A 22,960-nucleotide genomic window follows, 5' to 3' on the forward strand; every position below is an offset into this window, starting at 1 on the left:
ATGTTAAATACCTTATCTATCCACCATCAATATATGCATCTACCTGTCTAAAGATATTACACCTTTCATCACATATTTATACATCCATTTCTCAGATGTTTCTCTTTTTTGGGGCACAGCAAATATTGGCTGCCATCACCAATGTTTTGAGGGAAGGGCCTGGGGGGGGTGTCTAAAGTGAAATGGAGATGAAGTCGGGGTCAGGGGCAAAGTTATCTCTATTTAAATCAAATTGAAAAGCTACGGAACCATTTGAGTTGTTTTGTCTCTATGTACAGGGAAGCCTGTGATTACATGTCTCTATGTACAGGGAAGCCTGTGGTTACATGTCTCTATGTACAGGGAAGCCTGTGATTACATGTCTCTATGTACAGGGAAGCCTGTGATTACATGTCTCTATGTACAGGGAAGCCTGTGATTACATGTCTCTATGTACAGGGAAGCCTGTGATTACATGTCTCTATGTACAGGGAAGCCTGTGATTACATGTCTCTATGTACAGGGAAGCCTGTGATTACATGTCTACATGTACAGGGAAGCCTGTGATTACAGGTCTCTATGTACAGGGAAGCCTGTGATTACATGTCTACATGTACAGGGAAGCCTGTGATTACATGTCTACATGTACAGGGAAGCCTGTGATTACAGGTCTCTATGTACAGGGAAGCCTGTGATTACATGTCTACATGTACAGGGAAGACTGTGATTACATGTCTCTATGTACAGGGAAGCCTGTTGTAGCTGATGTTTTTATGTAACTAGATTAATGTAAACAATATCTGAGGAGCAGGACACAGAAATCTACCAAGATGTCATTTAATCCATGCTACCTATAGCCTTTTCACTGAGGCTCAACTTCAAGGTTTTGTTTCAGGGTTTAGCTGGCAATAACAACATATTCCCACACACCCATTGCCCTGGTATACCCTCTTCAATGGTTTCCTTGGTTACTTTACAGCCAATTTATTTCCACTACTCTGAATAGTGGGTGAAACAGCATATTGTTTCATTGTGCATGGACTGTGCCTGTAGCTCTTTAGCCTTATGTGTCTGTGGGAAAAAGAAAAACCATTAGATTTTTTTTGCCAGTATTGGTACTTTTAGCATGTTAGTGACTGATGTGGTTGACAGTGGTTTATGCATTTAGTTCCCAGTGAGAATTCTAAAAGCACACTCATTTGAGTAGGGACATCTGGCCAGTGGCTACTAAAGACTACAAAAACTGGAAAGTAACAGACACACAACTGCTATTCTCTGTAGGCTATAGCTTTCATCAGAGGAAAATAATGGGAACAGGATAGAGTATTGTTATGCCATGTACAGTACAGTGGGTTTAGCGGCTAAACAAGGCATTCAAAATAAGAAGAACCGTACCAACATGTTCAATAGGGGATAATTTATTTAAAAATATATAATTCATTTTAGATTATCCGCAAGTGGACAGTGGATAAAACGTTTAAGCAACAATGAGGGGGGAAATGACCTATCCTTTTTGCATTTTACCCATCCCTGGTGAAAAATGTGGGGAACGCGGGCGTTCCAGATGTGCGCCTTAACTACGCCCACGCGCAAGGACGTGGGCACGCAACGTCTCTGGAGGGAAAGCGGAGCAGAAGAGCGAAACATGGCGACATCGAATAATCCGCGGAAATTTAGCGAGAAAATCGCTTTGCATAATCAGAAACAGGCAGAAGAGACAGCAGCATTCGAGGAAGTGATGAAAGATTTGAGTATTACCCGAGCAGCGAGGGTAAGCGTGTCTGTTTTTAGCTATTTGCTGTGAATGCTCGCGACCTGTCAAATGCAGTAATATGTGCGGCGGGACGTAGTTTGGCCAGGGAGGTAAACAATAACAAACAGCCCCATATGCCAGCAAATATGATTTGCATGAATGGAAACCAGTCTCCTTACTATCACATTCGTGTGGTTAGTTATTCTCAAATGGAGAGGAATCCCGAGGCCAATCGTCTTCAAAAGTTGCACAGTATTATAGCTGCTCCAGTGCAAATATGGGGCGTGCATGCGTGTTTGACAGCGCGCATCAAAATATAGCTTTGTTTTTTCTGCATGCACTCTAGGCAAGGAAGAAGCGTGAGATGAACAGCAATTTCTATGCATTGAAGCATTTGGGACAGCAGTATTTTGAGTATATAGATCAATCAGCAAAGACATATAGCCTAATAATCAGGAGGAAAACCCAGTCGTGAGACTGAGCAGACAAGTAGAGTAAATTTGATTGACAGCGTCATATTAACGACGAGTCAACCCCGCACAGATTTAGTTGACCGTAAAGCGCATGCCGCATCAAAATATTGGTATCTGCATCAATGTCATGTCAGTGGTCTCAACTGTAGTTAAATTTCCCGACAAAATAGCATGGGTGTATTTTAAATAGTTTTAAATGGACTGGTATGGGAAAATAACGACAGAAGTTAGTATTTTGAATTTCGTGGTTGCAAATTGAGATTCGTGGTTGCAAGTACGATTTTCAAATGTGTAATTTAATTAGGCAAGCTTGTATCATCATGATGTGATTTTTTTTATTTTAAACAAATGGTTGCAAATTTGTAATTTGAATACATTCAATAAGATTTGCAAGAATTATTTATTTTCTGGGACTTGAAGAATGATGATGCCAGTGATCTTCAGGTCATAGCTCTAGAAAGAGGCCAGAGTTCCCCACTTACAATTCTGAGTTGTACGACCGTTCAAAACGTATTTTCCCAGTCTGAGCTCGTGTTTTCCCAAGTTCCCAATTGTCTTGAACTCACTGAAGTCAGATTTCTCAGTTCCGAGTTAACAGTTGTTTTGAGCGTGCCAGAAATTATGCTGGATTGACAGCATGGCCAATGTTGAATGTTTATCATTTGAAGCTTGGAAAAGAGACCCTTAAACCCAGACTTGGGACCACACAGTCACTCCACTGAATAGCAGGCTAGTGATTTCTTTGCTATGCTTGCAGTTAGCCACCAATTCCATCAAAACCACTCATTGTTGAATTTGCGATTTCCAACTTGTTGTGTAATGTTTATGGCCGATGAGCACTGATACGTTTTATCAATATCATTTCTCTTCAATGAAATGCTGCTACAAAGAGTAGCAGCAGCGCTACCCTTAGATTTGGCTCTTCCGTTGCGACGTTCCCCTGAGGCCCATCTGCCAGCCTGCTGCTAGCCCCGGCCTGCTAGCTGTCTGAATTGCCGTGCCTCCAGCTCGCCTAGCTACTCACTGGACCCTATGATCACTCAGCTACACATGCCTCTCTCTAATTTCAATATGCCTTGTCTGTTGCTGTTTTGGTTAGTAGTTTGTGTCTTAATTAACTGTAGAGCCTCCAGCCCTGCTCAATATTCCTTAGCTAGCCCTTATGTTCCACCCCCCACACATGCAGTGACCGCACCTGGCTTAAATGGTGCCTCGAGACAAAACCTCTCTCGTCGTCACTCAATGCCTAGGCTTACCTCCACTGTACTCACATCCAACCATACCCTTGTCTGTACATTGCCTTGAATCTATTCTTCAGTCCAGAAACCTGCTCCTTTTACTCTCTGTTCCAAACGCATTAGACAACCAGTTCTTATAGCCTTTAGCTGTACCCTTATCCTACTCCTCCTCCTCTGTTCCTCTGGTGATGTAGAGGTTAACCCAGGCCCTGCAGCCCCCAGCATCACTCCCATTCCCCAGGCACTCTTATTTGTTTACTTCTGTAACCGTAAAAGCATTGGTTTCATGCATGTTAACATTAGAAGCCTCCTCCCTAAGTTTGTTTTATTCACTGCTTTAGCACACTCCGCCAACCCGGATGTCCTAGCCGTGTCTGAATCCTGGCTTAGGAAGGCCACCAAAAATCCTGAAATTTCCATCCCTAACTATAACATTTTCCACCAGATAGAACTGCCAAAGGGAGCGGAGTTGCAAGCTACTGAAGAGAGGGCCTGCAGACTTCTGTCTTACTATCCAGGTCTGTGCCCAAACAAGTCGAGCTTCTACTTTTAAAAATCCACCTTACCAGAAACAAGTCTCTCACCGTTGCCGCTTGATATAGACCCCCCCTCGGCCCCCAGTTATGCCCTGGACACCATATGTTAATTGATCGCCCACCCATCTATCTTCATGCTTAACATCCCGGCCGTCCTACAATCTAAGCTTGATGCCCTCAATCTCACACAAATCATCAAGGAACCTACCAGATACAACCCTAAATCTGTAACCATGGTCACCCTCTTAGATATCCTGACCAACCTGCCCTCTAAATACACCTATGCTGTCTTCAACCAGGATCTCAGCGTTCACTGCCTCATTGTCTGCGTGCGTACTGGGTCCTCTGTCAAACGACTACCCCTCATCACTGTCAACCGCTTCCTAAAACACTTCAGCGAGCAGGCCTTTCTTACCGACCTGGCCCGGGTATCTTGGAAGGATATTGACCTCATCTTGTCAGTAGAGGATGCCTGGTTGCTCTTCAAAAGTGTTTTCCTCTCCATCTTAAATAAGCATGCCCCATTCAAAAAATGTAGAACTAAGAACAGATATAGCCCTTGGTTCACCCCAGACATGACTGCCCTTGACCAGCACAAAAACATCCTGTGGCGTTCTGCATTAGCATCGAATAGCCCCCGCGATATGCAACTTTTCAGGGAAGTCAGGATGTTTACACAGGCAGTTAGGAAAGCTAAGGCTAGCTTTTTCAAACAGATATTTGCATCCTGTAGCACTAATTCCAAAAGGTTTTGGGACACTGTAGAGTCCATGGAGAATAAGAGCACTTACACCCAGATGCCCTGAGGATAGGAAACACTGTCACCACCGATAAATCTACAATAATCGATCAGTTCAATAAGCATTTTTCCATGGCTGGCCAAGCTTTCCACCTGGCTACCCCTACCCTGGCCAACATCTCAGCACCCCCTGCAGCAACTTGCCCAAACCCCTCCCCCCACTTCTCCTTCACCCAAATACAGACAGCTGATGTTCTGAAAGAGCTGCAAAATCTGGACCCCTACAAATCAGCTGGGCTAGATAATCTGGACCCTCCCTTTCTAAAATTATCCGCCGAAATTGTTGCAACCCCTATTGCTAGCCGATTCAACCTCTCTTTCGTATCGTCTGAGATCCTCAAAGATTGGAAAGCTGCTGTGGTCATCCCCCTCTTCAAAGGGGGAGACACTCTAGACCCAAACTGTTATAGGCCTATATCCATTCTGCCCTGCCTTTCTAAAATCTTCGAAAGCCAAGTTCATAAGCAGATCACCGACCATTTCGAATCCCACCGTACCTTCTCCACTATGCAATCAGGTTTCCGAGCTGGTCGTGGGTGCACCTCAGCCACGCTCAAGGTCCTAAACGATATCATAACTGCCATCGATAAAAGACATTACTGTGCAGCCGTCTTCATCGACCTGACCAAGGCTTTCGACTCTGTCAATCACCGCATTCTTATCGGCAGACTCAATAGCCTTGGCTTCTCAAATGACTGCCTCGCCTGGTTCACCAACTACTTCTCAGACAGAGTTCAGTATGTCAAATCGGAGGGCCTGTTGTCCTGACCTCTGGCAGTCTCTATGGGGGTGCCACAGGGTTCAATTCTTGGGCCGACTCTTTTCTCTGTATATACCAAAGATGTCGCTCTTGCTGCGGGTGATTCTCTGATCCACCTCTACGCAGACGACACCTTTCTGTATACACCTGGCCCTTTGTGCTAACAAACCTCCGAATGAGTTTCGAGGCCATACAACACACCGATTTCTGCCCGCACCCTCCCGCCCAAATAGCGTCACTACTCTGGCCGGTTCTGACCTAGAATATGTGGACAAATACCTAGGTGTCTGGTTAGACTGTAAACTCTCCTTCCAGACTCACATTAAGCATCTCCAATCCAAAATGAAATCTAGAATTGGCTTCCTATTTCACAACAAAGCATAATTCACTCATGCCGCCAAACTTGCCCTCGTAAAACTGACCATCCTACCGATCCTTGACTTTGGCGATGTCATTTACAAAATAGCCCCCAACACTCTACTCAGCAAACTGGATGTAGTCTGTCACAGTGCCATCTTTTTTATCACCAAAGCCCCAAATACTACCCACCACTGCGACCTGTATGCTCTCGTTGGCTGGCCCTCACTACATATCCGCCGCCAAACCCACTGGCTCCAGGTCATCTATAAGTTTTTGCTAGGTAAAGCCCCGCCTTATCTCAGCTCACTGGTCACCATAACAACACCCACCCATAGCACCCGCTCCAGCAGGTATATTGCACGGGTCATCCCCAAAGCCAAAACTTCCTTTGGCCGCCTTTCCTTCCAGTTCTCTGCTGCCAATGACTGGAACGAATTGCAAAAATCTCTGAAGCTGGAGTCTTATATCTCCCTCTCTAACTTTAAGCATCAGCTGTCTGAGCATCTTACCGATGGCTGTGTATAGGTACAGTGAATCTGTAAATAGCACACCCGACTAACTCATACCCATATTATTACTTACCCTCTTGCTCTTTTGCACCCCTGTATCTCTACCTGCACATCATCATCTGCACATCTATCACTCCAGTATTAATGCTAAATTGTAATTATTTTCGCCTCTAGGGCCTATTTATTGCCTACCTCCCTACTTGTTCTCAACTGGCCTACCCGGTGAAATATTTTTTTTTTAAATGGCAGTAGTGTCCCCATGAGTGACAGAACACTGAGCCAATCGCTGGTGCAACTAGAAAACATTACCAACCCCAACCCCTACGTGTTTTCCGCTGGCTACCACAGAAAGCACTGAGCAAGGCTGAAATACCTGCATTTTGGCATTTATTAATTCAAATCATTTTTATTTTACATTGTTTGCAAACTGATATGTGACACGTATTAACACCAAAATAACATGCAAAACAGGCAACCCACCGCCCCCCAAAAATATTTTATGTTTGTTTTTTTAGCTAAAAATGTGGGGCTCAAAACAGGTGGGGCTCTGCCTGTGGGAGCATTACATTCGGCAAAAGAAAGTCAAAGTCAAGTATGACCATATGTGCAAGTTAGGGTTAGACATGCTACAGTAGAGATTTTCAAAGTATTTCTGCAGTTTTGTTTCATAGCTGCTATTTTTCTATATTTGTATTTTTGGACCCCATTTTCTCTCCAATTTCGTGATATCCTATTGTTAGTTACAGTCTTGTCCCATCGCTGCAACTCCCATACAGACTCGGGGGAGGCGAAGTTTGAGAGCCATGCGTCCTCCAAAACACGACCCCGCCAAGCTGCGCTGCTTCTTGACTCACTGCTCGCTTAACCCGGAAGCTAGCCGCACCAACGTGTCAGAGGAAAAACTGTCGACATGAGTCAGCGTGCATGTGCCCTGCCCGCCACAAGGAGTTGCTAGAGCGCGATGGGAGAAGGATATCCCGGACGGCCAAACCCTCCCCTAACCTGGACGACGCTGGGCCAATTGTACGCTGCCTTATGGGTTTCCCAATCGCGGCCGGCTGCGACACATCCTGGGATCAAACCCGTGTCTGTAGTGGCGCCTTAGAGCGCTATACCACTAGGAAGGCTGGTCATAGCTGCTATTTGAACAAAGAAATAGGAATCCTATATCCCACCCCATGCAGAAACACTGCCTGGCATTGGAGCTGTGCGCAATGAGTGAAGTGCTGATCGATTCATTTTTGGAGGCACTGTGCACAGGCATAAAAGCTGGTCTAATTTACTCGATGGTCAACAAAGTGAGACATTGTCCTGTGTTTCTTGGCTGTTTACATTGTTTTGTTCACAAGTTTGGTTGTTTTTCAACTTGAGTCTGCTGCTTCAACTAATAGCAAAGAGATGTCCTTGTCGTATCCCAAATATGACACGTGAAAGGACTCAAGTGGCCCCATTACTATGTTAACCTCTCACCCTTAAAAGGGGCAGCTGTACATTTTCTCTGATATTTTGATTATTAAAAGACTCGGGTTACAAAAAATGAAAAGAAATTTAGCATTGTACCACATTACTTCTTACTAATATTTTTTTTATTTTTAGAAACAGTACAAAGCATGTAATCCGTTTGTTTTTTGACTTAATTATGCAAAAATATTTTGTCTAGTACAAAATCTGAGTGGCGGGGCCTCCCGAGCGGCGGGGCCTCCCGAGCGGCGGGGCCTCCCGAGCGGCGCAACGTTCTAAGGCGTTACTACAACAATCCCATAAGTATAGAAGGTAGTGTGATGTTACAGCTATCTTTAGACATACAGTACCACCACTGAATTATATTAATTATTACTCAACTAAACTAGGCCTATTGGAAATATGAAAATGATCAATGAAACCACCAGGTAGTGCATGACTTGGGCAGGAGATCACCGGAGCTGAGTTCCGGCATCTAACATGTTCTACTGCTTGAGCTCCTGTTCCTTTTTTTATAGAATATTAGCTCAAAAGTATAGTGGAGCTCCTGTACCTAAATATAAACAGTACCGGCACCCAAAATGAGTAGACCTACTGGCACCTATTTCAGCTCAAGTCAAGCACTGCAGGTATTGTGGCAAAGATGTGTCCGTAGCAGATTGCTAAAACGTTAGCCAGCTTTATATGGATAATATTAATGCAGGTAGGTTTCTCTGTTTTTGCCAGGCAAAACCAGAGAAAATTAAACAAGGGCTTTCTGGTCACTGATGTGGATATGTGCACCCGCCTTTGTGTGCTAATGCTGATTGGTCAACAGTCAGGACGGGAAACTTGTTGTTTCTGAAGCACCGATTAGATGTTTTTAAAATAAGAATTTTGTGCAATTCCCTAGACCTACGTTAGTATCCACATTTTAAAATACAAATGGTAGCCTAGCGTATACTGTATGTAGCCTATTCAAATATTTATCAAAATAATTATAGGCCTACTCGCAACCTCCCCAAAACCTTCACTGCTCTAGTTCTCAACCTGTGTTGATTGACAGTTTGCCGGTCCAATCAGAGGGTTGAGTGCGTGTTTCACTAGCCAGTCTGTTTTGTTTGCAAGTGCAATACTGTCTCTGGGTGCCAGGAGAGTAATCCACAGAGACTCCGTGCCACAAAATGATTGACAAAACGTTACAAAATCTGGCCAGATAATTTCAAGTCAAAGTGGAGTCAAGTCTCAAGTTATTTTCTTTTCTATCAAGTCGAGTCTCAAATCATCAGATTTGTGACTTCAGTCAGACTCCAGTCCATGTCATGTGACTCGAGTCCACATCTGATTATTACAAGTCCATTTACCACTATGAATATTCTGATGTGAATCAAAAATATGCATTCTCAGAGTTCTGTCACATTACCAAGTGATTCGTACATTTGTAGAAAGACATTCGCAAGTCAAATGGTTTGAGCAGACCTGGAGGACCTTTTTTACTCCTGGCCAATCAGCTAAAACCACAGCCGCCTATTGCTCCAACCATTGGCTGGATTGTTCCATCAGTCAAATCTCAGGAATTAGCTTGAAGAGGAAAAGAGAAGTCATTTCTACAAAGTAACAACGTTACTTAATCCTCGGCCTGAAGTACTAGAATAAAAGTCTACTTGAAGGTAATCATCTATTTCATGTGTACATCGATTGATTTTGTGAAAAGGTGTGTTTAACGTGAAATATAATGGTACATGTCAGACAATTGACAGCAGCTAGCGTTAGCTAGCTAGCTAAATTTAAACTTGTTCTTGGAGGTTATTCACAAGGTTAGACAGAGAATAACATGTGTGGATATATTTATATCATGCAGAATTGTAAGCTTGTAACTTGAAGTTCATTCAATAATACAGACGTGGGTGATTTCTGTCCCAGCGGACTGAACTGCTTGCAAGTTTTTGAAAAATTTAGATCAGTTAGTTGAATGAGGTGTTGGTGAAGTGCTGGAACATAAACCTATACACTCCAATGTAAAAAAAATAATAATAATATTGATTTGACTAAATAGAGGTACCATTTTATTTGGTTAATCTATGCAGGTTTCTCGTCTGATTTCCAGTAGCCTGGTGGAGATACAGTAGATACAACCATACTCCGAGTCCTGCAGGCCATTTCCCTGCATCCAGGTTGAGACCTACCAGCAGGAACATGGAGCACTCCATGTCAGTAAGTAATTATTATTTTTTTTTTTAAATATACAGTTCCTATGGAAAGTATTCAGACCTTGACTTTCCACATTTTGTTAACATTACAGCCTCAGTAATACACACACAATACCCCATAATGACAAAGCGAAAACAGGTTTTTAGAAATTTTAGCAAGCGCATTTATAAAAAAGATACCTTATTTCTCAATTCTGTATACTTCTGGCCCTTCTTTGGACACTGTGTTAACTAACCTCCAGGTGAGCTTCAATGCCATTACAACTCTCCTTCTGTGGCCTCCAACTGCTCTTAAATGCAAGTCAAACTAAACATGCTCTTCAACCGATCGCTACCAGCACCTATATTTCACTGGTCACCCCCAAAGCCAATTCCTTCTTTGGCCGCCTTTCCTTACAGTTCTCTGCTGCCAATGACTGGAACGAATTGCAAAAATCACTGAAGCTGGAGACTCATATCTCCCTCACAAACTTTAAGCACCAGCTGTCAGAGCAGCTCACAGATCAATGCACCTGTACATAGCCCATCTGTAAATAGCCCATCCAACTACCTCATCCCCATACTGTTTTTCTTTTGCTCCTTTGCATCCCAGTATCTCTACTTGCACACTCATCTTCTGCACATCCATCACTCCAGTGTTTTAATTGCTAAATTGTAATTATTTCACCACTATGGCCTATTTATTGCCTTTCCTCCCTTGTCCTACCTCATTTGCACACACTGTATATAGACTTTTTTCTATTGTGTTATTGACTATATGTTTTGTTTATTCCATGTGTAACTCTGTGTTGTGGTTTGTGTCGCACTGCTTTGCTTTATCTTGGCCAGGTCACAGTTGTAAATGAACTTGTTCTCAACTAGCCTACCTGGTTAAATAAAGGTGAAATGAAAAAATGTACATTAGTATTCAGACCCTTTGCTATGAGACATAAAATCGAGGTCAGGTGCATCCTGTTTCCATCTACAAGTTGATTGCAGTCCACCTGTGGTAAATTCAATTCATTGGACATGATTTAGAAAGGCACACACCTGTCTATATAAGGTCCTACTGTTGACATTGCATGTCAGAGCAAAAACCAGGCCATGAGGTCGAAATAATTTTCCGTAGAGCTCCGAGACAGAATTGTGTCGAGGCACAGATCTGGGGAAGGGTACCAAAAAATTTATGCAGCATTGAAGGTCCCCAAGAACACAGTGGCCTCCATCATTCTTAAATGGAAGAAGTTTGGAACCACCAAGACTCTTCCTAGAGTTGGCCTCCCGGCCAAACTGAGCGATCGGGGGAGAATGGCCTTGGTCAGGGAGGTGATCAAGAACCCGATGGTCACTCTGACAGAGCTCTAGAGATCCTCTGTTGTGATGGGAGAACCTTCCAGAAGGACAACCATCTCTGCAGCACTCCACCAATCAGGCCTTTATGGTGGAGTGGCTAGACAGAAGCCACTCCTGAGTTTGCCAAAAGGCAAAAGACTTTCAGACCATGAGAAACAAGATTCTCTGGTCTGATGAAATCAAGATTGAATCTTTGGCCTGAATGCAAAGTGTCACGTCTGGAAGAAACCTGGCACCATCCCTATGGTGAAGCATGGTGGTGGCAGCATCATCCTGTGGGGATATTTTTCAGCGGCAGGGACTGGGAGAGTCAGACTAGTCAGGATAGAGGGAAAGATGAACGGAGCAAAGTACAGCGATATCCTTGATGAAAACCTGCTTCAGACTGATCAGGACCTCCGACTGGGGTGAAGGTTCACCTTCCAACAGGACAACAACCCTAAGCACACTGCCAAGACAACGCAGGAGTGGCTTCGGGACAAATCTCTGAATGTTCGAGTGGCCCAGCCAAAGCCCAGACTTGGACCCGATCTAACATCTCTGGAGAGACCTGAAAATAGCTGTACAGCAACGCTCCCCATCCATCCTGACAGAGCTTGAGAGGATGTGCAGAGAAGAAAGGGAGAAACTCCCCAAATACAGGTGTGCCAGGCTTGTAGCGTCATATCCAAGAAACTCAAGTCTATAATTGCTGCCAAAGGTGCTTCAACAAACTACTGGGTAAAGGGTCTGAATACTTTGGTAAGTGTGATTTCAGTTTTTGTGTTTACATTTTTTTTTTTAGCAAAAATGGGGTAGTGTGTGTGTATATTGATGGTTTAAAAAAATAATTTAGAATAAGGTTGTAACCTAACAATGTGGAAAAAACTCAAGGGGTCTGAATATTTTCAGAAGGCATTGTATATACTACTCTACTCATGAGGAGTCTAGAAACCCTATGCACCATAAACCTGTCTACTTCTGGAGTAACTCCATGTCAAAGAGACTCAGAGGGTTTGGCAGGAGGCCTTGGGTCAAGGGTGAGGGCTTAGGGGCAGGATTCGTACGGTCATGAAAATACTGGAAAAGTTATGGGATTTTGAAATTGTGTTTTCCAGGCCTAGAAAAGCAATGGAAATTACCTTAATATGTTAATATAATTTATTTAGAGGCGAAAGAAATGCACACCTATTTAGGCGAGGTGCTGGCTAGCGTAGTGGAACACTTTTGTCCCAAAAGTTTGAAAGACAAGCTTGTCTTCTTCACCCTGATGAAGACAGCTTGTCTGTCGAAACGTTGGACATAAATATTTTTTGCATCTGAGCTCCTAGTGTGTGCGGCACTCCTTTTAATTTTTTAAAATAGAATTTATTTAGGCACATTCTTAAACATTCTATTTAATCAGTCCAATAAAAATAAACTTATCAGTATCACCTGCATTTGTGCGAGATGAGTAGGTTGTTGCTCAAGGAGAGAGAGACTGTCAGACACTGCAGCAGCAGGTAGGCCTAGCCCAGGCCTGGGCAATTATTTTCCATGGAGGGACATATTAGAATATATTTTTGCCATCGTGGGCCAGAATCATATTACAGGATTATACATTGTGTATGACTGTGACATCTACTGTAAATCACGTCCAGGTATTCTACTTATTTTACTTTATTAACATGCACAGAAATAAACCACATCCATGTTCTCCTTTTGGTAGGTATTTTCATTATTAAACATGCAATGAACTACACGGAGGGAAAAGTACACTGTGCATTCAGCACCACGGACAGAACTCTTGTTAATGGTTATGCACAAAAACACAAGAGAGCTCAACATTCCATTTAAACTACTCAATCAGTGTGAGGAGTTAAATCTGATGGGTGTTGACTAGAGCAGTGAAGTCGATTATAGTTTCTGACGTCGCTATGCACAGGACTGCTTAAGAGATGATCTGACTTGTTATATTTCATCACTGAAAATATCTGTTCACATATATAGGTTGACCCAAACAGTACAAACATCTTCTGAGCATGACTCCTAATCTTTGGAAAGTTTTGTTCAAGAGATGCATAGAACCTCAGTGACATTGTTTTGAATAGTTTTCCAATCACTGCATCAGACTGAAGATCGATAAGCTCAAGTTGCAGGTCCGTGGGAGCATTATCCACACTGAAGGTGAAAGGAGAGGAAACCAACAGCATGTCATTTTCCAATGCTTTGAAATCCTCAAAACGATGAGAGAATTCACTGTTCAAAGCACGCAGCAGTGATGTATACTTATCCCGTTGGTCATCTGATAGGGAACAGACTAGTAGTGTCAGAAGGTGGGTGAGATTGTTGGCTTCTAGCTGGCGGGTCAGGAGCAGTAATTTTCCCTGTACATCTGATGTGAAAGAAATGCCCTTCCCTTCTAGTTTGGAATTCAGTTCATTCATGAGGGCCATGATGTCCACTGTGAAGGCAAAATCAGCCAACCACTCTTTATCTTGCAGTTGAGGGAAATACACATTTTCCTTTCATTTGCAAAAACTCTGCAATCTCCAACTTCAGGTCCCACACCCTTTTTAAGCACATTCCCCAATCTCAGCCATCTCACCTTTGTGTGGTAGGGGAGATCTGCATGACAGGACTCTCTTCCAAAAGTTAGACAAACTGCCTGTGGTTTAAAGATTTTGCTCTTATGAAGTTTACCACTTTAGTGACTATCCACAACATGGCTAATTTTCAGAACACATTTACAGAGCACCTCCTGATGAATAATGCAATGCAGGAAAAATACTTTTCTGATCTGGGTTCAGCTCAGCTACTTGATCTTGTATCATTTTCAAAAGGCCAACGGTTTTTCCTGTCAAGTGTGGGCACCCATCAGTGATCATACTTGATAACTTTTCAAAACTCAGTCCCAGCTTTGCCACACACTTATTAACCGACTCCAACACATCTTTCCCTGTGGTTGTGCTCTTCATTGAAGCAAACTCCTCCGTAATTTCAAAGTATGGGGTTATGCCTCGTAAGAATATCAACAACACGCCGTGTCACTGTTCGTTTTGACAGGTACACATTTTTAAACCGCTCTTTCTTGTCGGGGAAAAGTATTGCTGCAGAGTCAATACTTAAAAAAAAAAATGAATTCCCCCTCAGCGAATGTCTTACTATGTTTAGCAATTTCGTGGGACAGTACATAGCTAGCTCTCTCAATGTCGTTGTTTGTGAAAAGTCCTTGCTGCTTTTGCAACTGAGAAAGAAACTCTTTCGATGCAGTTCTGTTAAGAAAATATATTCCTATATTTCTCTGCCTGCTTCGTCTGGAAGTATTGGGACAAGTTGTAGTCTTTAAGACAGCGATGCTCTCTTTGCACACTAAGCACACAGCTTTGCCTGATTCTTTAATAAAGAAATATTTGGATGTCCTCTCTTGCTGTAACACCCCACATTCGTCTACTTTCCTTTTCATTGAAAAACTCATTTTTGCGCAATATCTAGCGAGCTACTATTTGTAACGGTGACGTGTGTCAGCCTATCAGTCACTGTCTGTCTTCGTGCAGTTGTTATTTACACGTACCTTCAAAATAAATGTTCCACAAGCGGTGGGAGTTAAATCATTACACAAAGGCGAGTATTCATTGGGCTTTTAATTTGAATAACAGTAAAGTTTTGAAAAACCTATTTAACGCAAATGATTTGATCTGAGCATGATTTCAAAAGGCATAAAACGTATTTGGTTAAATGTTGCAATGTTATACAGGACCAGTCAAACGTTTGGACACCTACTCATTCCCAGGTTTTTATTTATTTAGACAATTTTCTACATTGTAGAATAATAGTGAAGACAAACTATGAAATAACACATATGGAATCATGTTGTAACCAAAAGTGTTAAACAAATCAAAATATATTTGAAATGATTCTTCAAAGTATCCACCCTTTGCCTTGGTGACAGCTTTGCACACTCTAGGCATGCTCTCAACCAGCTTCATGAGGTAGTGACCTGTAATGCATTTCAATTAACAGGTGTGCCTTGTTAAGTTAATTTGTGGAATTTCTTTCCTTAATGTGTTTGAGCCAATTAGTTGTGTTGTGATAAGGTAGGGGTGGTATACAGAAGATAGCCCTATTTGGTAAAAAACCAAGTCCATTCAATGGCAAGAACAGCTCAAATAAGGAAATAGAAACGACAGTCCATCATTGCTTTAAGACATGACATTGTCAATGCTGAAATGTAAGAACTTTGAACATTTTTTGAAGTGCAGTCACAAAAACCATCAAGCGCTATGATGAAACTGGCTCTCATGAGGACCACCACAGGAAAGGAAGACCCAGAGTTACCTCTGCTGGAGAGGATAAGTTAATTAGATTTACCAGCCTCAGAAATTGAAGCATAAATAAATGCTTCAGAATTCAAGTAACAGACACATCTCAACATCAACTGTTCAGAGGAGACTGCGTGAATCAGGCCTTCATGGTCAAATTGTTGCAAAGAAACCACTACTAAAAGACACCAATAAAGACCTGCTTCCAAGAAACCGGAGCAATGGACATTAGACTGGTGGAAATCTGTCCTTTTGTCTGATGAGTACAAATGAGATTTTTGGTTTCAACCGCCATGTCTTTGTGAGACACAGTAGGTGAACTTCATGAGCTCTGCATGTGTGGTTCCCACTGTGAAGCATGGAAGAAGTGTGATGGTGCTTTGCTGGTGAGACTGATTTATTTAGAATTCAAGGCACACTTAACCAGCATGGCTACCACAGCCTTATGCAGCAATACGCCATCACGTCTGGTTTTCACTTAGGGAGACTATCATTTGTTTCTCAACAGGACAATGACTCAATATGCCTCCAGGCTGTGTAAGGGCTAATTGACCAAGACGGAGAGTGATGGAGTGCTGCATCAGAGGACCTGGCCTCCACAATCACCTGACCTCAACCCAATTGAGATGGTTTGGGATGAGTTGGACCGCAGAATGAAGGAAAAGCAGCCAACAAGTGCTCAGCATACGTGGGAACTCCTTCAAGACTGCTGGAAAAACATTCCAGGTGAAGCTGGTTGAGAGAATGCCAAGAGTGTGCAAAGCTGTCAAAGGCAGCTTCATTAAATAGTACCCACAAAACACCAGTCTCAAAGTCAACAGTGAAGGGGCAACTCTGGGATGCTGGCCTTCTAGGCAGATTTGCAAAGAAAAAAACAGATCTCAGACTGGCCAATAAAAATAAAATATTAAGATGGGCAAAAGAACAGACACTGGACAGAGATGGCCAGCATCCCGGAGTCGCGTCTTCACTGTTGACGTTGAGACTGGTTTTGTGGGTACTATTTAATGAAGCTGCCAGTTGAGAACTTGTGAGGCGTCTGTTTCTCAAACTAGACACTAATGTACTTGTCCTCTTGCTCAGTTGTGCACTGGGGCCTCCCACTCTTTCTATTCTGGTTAGAGACAGTTTGCACTGTTCTGTGAAGGTAGTAGTACACAGCATTTTATGAGATTTCAGTTTCTTGGCAATTTCTCGCATGGATTAGCCTTCATTTCTCAGATCAAGAATAGACTGACGAGTTTCAGAAGAAAGGTCTTTGTTCCTGGCCATTTTGAGCCTGTAATTGAACCCACAAATTCTTATGCTCCAGATACTCAACTAGTCTTAAGATGGCTAGTTTTATTGCTTCTTCAATCAGGACAACAGTTTTCAGTTGTGCTAACATAATTGCAAAAGTGTCTTCTAATGACCAAGAGCCTGAAATTCATGAAATTCTACCTAAAATGTGTATTAACCCTGTAGGGGGAGTGAGAGTGAAGTTATAGACATGATACCACTTCAACCACAGAGTAAGACTGCCTTCAAAACAAAATGCATGTCCAACACAGAACAGCATTTTTCCTGACCAAACAGCTATGTTTTTAATTAGTTGAAGGACAGACTTTGCTACTTTTCTGACGGACAACACAAGCCTCTCCCCGAACACACTCCTTCATTGGAAAGCCGTTGCTGTGTTTCATGCATCCATTTGTCTGATTGGAAGGCACCCTTTATATTCCTCTATTTAACAATGTAAATGTTAACGCTCTTGCTCTCATTCAATTGCATTCTGTTCCTCTATCCATTTCTCTACAGGTGCTACAGAGAGAATATTCCAAGGACCACCAAAGCCTTCTGGCCAACAACCTGCAATCTCTCCAGAGTAGAGAAGTAAGCTCTGCTGGTGGTAATATACTTTACGCACTATGTAAACCTCCTTCACTATGGCTGTCTGTGTGATGACATATAGCATATTATCCACGGTCACTGGTTGGAATGACTGTACTCACTCCAATTCATACTCTCTCCTCCCTCTAAATGTATCCCAGACAAACTAACGTGTCCTTCCCCCTATCCCTAGGTGAGTCTGCTGGGCCATGGAACTCTAGAGCAGCACGTGTAAAAACCTGCCACCCTGTTGTCAGCCATCAGCAGACAGTTAGTTCCCTGAGGAAGGATGCAACTGTGAAGGCTTTTCCATGGCCAAATGTAGGGGGGAGGGGGTTGATCCCCAAATGCAATAAAGTTTTGTAGTTTTGTCTACTCATGTTCTTTAAAAAAACGTTTAAAAACAATGTTGTTTAATCCATATAATTCTATTTGTAAAATGTTGCAATATGCCTGGCTGGGCCTCTCTTGCTTGCAGCGCACGCTGCCCAAATTGCGGGCCCTTCCGACTGTAGGCTATGTGATTTTAAAACTTCTTTTTTTTTTAAAAGAAGCAATTGATCCTCTGTGGTTAAATCATCCTTTGTGTAGTAGCCTATTTTTAATGATTATGTATTTCTGTATAGACAGGAATAAACTAATTAGGCTATATAGTTAAATTTACTTCAGGGAAAGCTTAGCTTTCCCTAGCAATATGGACATGCCCCCTGTTCCTTTTTAATGTGGCATGAACACAACCGGTCATGATGTTTTCATCTGATTGTCAAACAATCACTTAACAAAGGGTGCTCCTGTAAGCTATCCGTACACATTTGTCCACTCACAAAATTATTTCAGCATCCAAACTCCAACGGTGCACTATGCATCTGCAATTTGATGACTGGAAAGAGACATGTGTTACAAAACACCTACATGTATTGTAATGACATTCTGCGATTGTCATTAGGCTTACACTTGTAGCCTGAATTGATGCATCCACTGTTGTCCACACGTGCCTCTGTCTCAGCCACTCATCTCTACCTGGACAAAATGTAAGTGTTCTCCTCAAACCACAATGCAATTTGGCTCATAAACCACCCGGTTTCCAGTCAATTCGCAAATGTTAGGGCATGTTGTATTAATTGTGATAGGCTCATGTTTTACCGGTATGGCGTACCCACACAATCTTTGCGTACTGGACCATGCCACCTTACTTTCACCCCCTGTGTATATAAGACATCACAGGTGTGCCTACTACATACCTATCCCAGACAAGCCTGAAGAATAGGACAAGTGAATGTCAGTTCTTTCAGTCGACTGGGTTTGACATTTCACTGCTGGACACCCCCTTTTTTGCGGTCATAGTTTGGCAAATAAGAGCTTTGTGGATGTATGCCCCACATGTCTATATAACACCCTGCACCGCTCTGGTTTCCTCATTCTTAGCCTCTTCACAAGTCTATTGGGTTAATTGCCTGTTAAGCAGCTTTCTTCAGAAAACTAGCTCTCAATTTAACTGTTTCTTTGAGTGGGGATTAACACCCCAGCACAGAGCATTCAGTAGCTACATTTTCAGGAATTCAGCAGCTTGTAAGCAGTGCTTTTTTTCGTCGGCTAGCTACAGTACACCTGTTGCCTGGCCTACACACAATTGGCATTGTTACCTAGCTAGAGTCACTGCTTTCACATCCCGCTAATAGCAGTTTCTCACAAATTGTAGCTTCTTCTTACCGGGATCTCTAGCTCTCCGTTGGTTCCCACCGCTCGGAGTTAGCTAGCTAAAATGTAAGTGTCTTGGCTAGTTGGTGGGCTAACGGCATCACTGGTGTTTTAGCTAGCAACCTCTGGGCTAAACCGCCATTCGATTTGTTTGGCTAGCATGAGCGGTGCTGTTTCCTCCAGTGTGTTACCCAGCATTGAAGCGCCATCCCTTTAACATTCCCCCATAGAAGATAACCCACCCATTTGTTCTACCTCGAGTTACTTAGTGTCAACACTTGGCGCTAACATCACTGAGGCCAAGCTTCCTGCCATCCAGGACCTATATAATAGTCAGAGGAAAACCCATAAAATTGTCAGACTCCAGTCACCCAAGTTAGACTTTTCTCTGCCACCGCACGGCAAGCAGTACCAGAGTGCCAAGTCTAGGACTAAAAGGCTTGTACCCCAAGCCAGAAGACTGCTGAACATTTCATAAAATTGCCACTGGACAATTTACATAGATTCCCCCCCTTTTGTACATTGCTGCTACTCACTGTTTGTTACCTATGCAGTCACTTCGCTCCCACCTACATGTACAGATTACCTCAACTAACCTGTACCCCCACACACTGCCTCGGGAGCCCCTGTATATAGCCTTATGTTACTTTTTATTTTAGTCTACTTGGTAAATATTTTCTTATTGATCTGCACTGTTGGTTAAGGGCTTGTAAGTAAGCATTTCAAGGTAAAGTCCACACTTGTTGTATTCGGTGCATGTGACAAAGTTTTATTTGATCTCTCACGCAATGGCTCGGCTAGCTGGCTATCATCACTCAGGTGCAGTTCTTGTGTCTGTAGCAGTTTTCATGAATGAGTGGATACATAATACATGTTAAATGACTATGAGACAGAGATAAGGAGACTCTTGCTGTGATGTAAGGTACAACTGAAGGTCCCAATAGTCAGGCAGCTGGAAGCAGATGTTTCACCATCCAGGCCCATGTCACAGCATGCAGAGGTCTGATGGGGAGATATACATTATGTGCCTTGCTTTGTCAACACACCAAAGCCGTGTTAGCATTTACTGCACATGTTGCTAAACAATCCAACCATTTTGTAAGTGTCAATGATATGAATGGGCAATTCATACAATATCCACTTCATAAGCATTGACTGTAATACCTCTAGGGTCCTTTGGTTGTCTTGCAGTTCTGCTTTCTAGTGATCTTACTCCCTCCACCTGAAATGCAATAACAAAAACATGAATACCAATAATCCTAGTCAGTCAGTTTGGCAAACTGTGCTAATTAAAAACACTCAAGTAAATGTGTACAAGCCTATACAGCCAAATGATAGAAAAACAATACAGCCAGTTTACAGAAGGGGCATCATATCTTGCCAACTTTCAGTCCCCAATTAATCAACAGGCAGTGTAACATAGTAGTTTGACAGTGTTCAAAAGTCAGTAACAAGTCTAAAATATAGCTGGCAAATATCGTTTTTATTTTCTAGAAACCTAACATTTAGGTAGTGACGATTGTGGGAGTTTTTCCCCCAGCAGTTCTAATTTGGCTAACGTAGTTTATGGCATAAACATTATCAGACGGTTAACTAGCAAATATATTTGTTTTCCACTCGCGTCTAAAGCTGCCTGCTAAAGCTACCGTTAGCCAGTTGATAGTAAAACTAGGATGAACGTCAGAAGCCAGCTTGCTAAAGTTAATTTAGCTGCTGTCAATAGAGTTCGTCTGAAATATACCATTTTATATTTCACATGATAAACAAGCTACTGTCATGCCTTTACACACATAAAAAAAATCGACGTACACATAAAATATTACCTTTATTCTAGTACTTCAGGCCAAGTAACATTAACGTTACTTTGTAGGAATTACTTAACTTCAAACTACTTCCTGAGATGTGATTGACAGAACAATCCAGGCAATAGGCGGCTGTGGTTTTGGCTGATTGCGAATATCTTTCTACAAAATGTACAAAACCTACAAGTTTACGAGTCTCTTGGTAAAGTGACTGAACCCCCGAGCAGATAACATCTGCAAGTGTATTTTTGATGCACTTCCGAATATTTATAGTCGTAAATTGACTTGTAATAATTCTAATAAATGATGCATGCAAATCTTATTGAATGTAGTCAAATGTCAAGTTACACATTTGCGACCATTGTTACATTTTTGACATGATACAAGCTTGCGAAATTACACATTGTGATTCGTACTTGCAACCACTAATCTCAATGTGCGACCATGAAATTAAAAATAGAAACTCACAGGGTTCTCCTGTCATCCTTATTATCACATAGGCGTGTAGAGTTAGTGACATTGGCATAGCGCACTGACTGAAGTACCCCTTGGTTTATGGAACAAGCATCCTGACTGCAGTGTGCAGTTCGGGGCGGGTCTCAATGTGGGCGGTGTCAAACGTTTGACCCCGCCCACCTTTGTTTTTGTCTGAGGTTTGACAGTCACACTGAATACAAACACACATGTTTGCGCAAGTCACGCGTTGAATACAAACGTATTTAATTTTAAGATCGGAAGAAATATTATATAAATTACCAGCAGATGTGTTGTAACACTTTTTGCTTCATGCTATATTTGAGACAAGCTACTGATATTGTTGCAGTGAACAGATTTGTCATGTACTAAAATTGTGTTGATAAATATTATAACTTTAATTATATTATTTCATTGAGCATATATACACTCAGTTACTACCTTTCCTGATTTATAATGCTATTTACTTTCCTCATGAGAATGGAGACACTATACCTTATAGACATGCTGAATGTGCTTTGTACATTAAGTTATGCCAGCTCCAGTACAGAGATCAGAGACTCAGGGTGACTTCTACTTCATCTTTACTAAACAACATAACACAATTAACAATTTAAGCAATTAACACAGCAGACAAAAACAAGGTTTGACCACTCCTCAAATGGCTTCACTCCTGCACCTCAAGAGGAAAAGACAGTCATTTTCTTGTTGTCAACTGCCTCCACATAGAACATCAACTGCCTCCACATAGAACATCAACTGCCTCCACATAGAACATCAACTGCCTCCACATAGAACATCAACTGCCTCCACATAGAACATCTTATCTCTCTGTAACTGGAACATGAAGGGTTCCTAGAGGAGAATATGTTCCTCTTCATCCAGGCCATCATACAACCGTAGTTCTTTAAGGGTTGTGATGCAGTCTTCCCCGTCCATCCCAATTACACTAGGGAGGGAAACGGTGCCTTTAAATGTTTGGAGTTCACACCACCTTGCTGCCTCTAGGGTGTCCCTTTTCCTTGAAGAAAAGGGAACAATAAATATTAAGAGTAGTGCCTCATTGGGTCATCAAGTCAAATTACACCCCACTTTCACAATACCACCATGAAAACAAAAGCCACAATTATTAAAGGGGTTTTCAGTGATATCTATAACTACTCAAAAAGTCATCACAACTATTATATCTTGCCATGCATCAAGCCTTCACCATTACACACAGACTACATACCCAGTTCACAGCTCCCAGTTCACTGTGCATTTTGTTTTCAGTATTGTCTAGAAAGAAAACATATTGTGGTCATTAAGTAATGTAAGGGAACCTCTAAGGATGTGTGTACAAGAATGAGCTGGATGCTGCTGTGGCGTCTTCTACATCATCCTGAAATATATTGGAGAGGGGCGGGGTTAATACTATACCACTTGCCATATGAGAAGGGGGGGGGGTG

The 22,960-nt window shown here is 42.3% G+C and overlaps 1 protein-coding gene and 1 long non-coding RNA gene across 4 annotated transcripts; one reads left to right on the forward strand and one right to left on the reverse strand.

Annotated features, from left to right (window-relative positions):
- The first annotated feature begins 1,553 nt into the window (after positions 1-1,553).
- Positions 1,554-17,945, forward strand: LOC121841193 (CREB-regulated transcription coactivator 1-like). Of its 2 annotated transcripts, none has more exons than XM_042308105.1 (3): positions 1,554-1,750; positions 17,467-17,557; positions 17,732-17,945. In XM_042308105.1, the coding sequence occupies exons 1-3, from the start codon at positions 1,625-1,627 to the stop codon at positions 17,902-17,904; spliced, it is 390 nt and encodes a 129-aa protein (XP_042164039.1). In that variant the 5' UTR covers positions 1,554-1,624; the 3' UTR covers positions 17,905-17,945. The 2 variants fall into 2 exon arrangements, with proteins under 2 accessions (XP_042164039.1, XP_042164040.1); XM_042308106.1 differs by having other exon boundaries at positions 1,565-1,750; positions 17,467-17,541.
- A 2,031-nt stretch (positions 17,946-19,976) lies between these two features.
- Positions 19,977-21,726, reverse strand: LOC112244625. 2 transcript variants are annotated; one of them, XR_002952616.2, is made up of 3 exons: positions 21,507-21,726; positions 20,401-20,458; positions 19,977-20,238 (listed from the first exon to the last, which is right to left on the reverse strand). It is a non-coding gene; the product is annotated as an uncharacterized LOC112244625 (long non-coding RNA). The 2 variants fall into 2 exon arrangements; XR_002952617.2 differs by lacking the exon at positions 21,507-21,726 and adding an exon at positions 21,060-21,449.
- Positions 21,727-22,960: the final 1,234 nt, after the last annotated feature.

This window comes from Oncorhynchus tshawytscha, linkage group LG28 (assembly GCF_018296145.1).
Source record: "Oncorhynchus tshawytscha isolate Ot180627B linkage group LG28, Otsh_v2.0, whole genome shotgun sequence".
Taxonomy (NCBI): domain Eukaryota; kingdom Metazoa; phylum Chordata; class Actinopteri; order Salmoniformes; family Salmonidae; genus Oncorhynchus; species Oncorhynchus tshawytscha.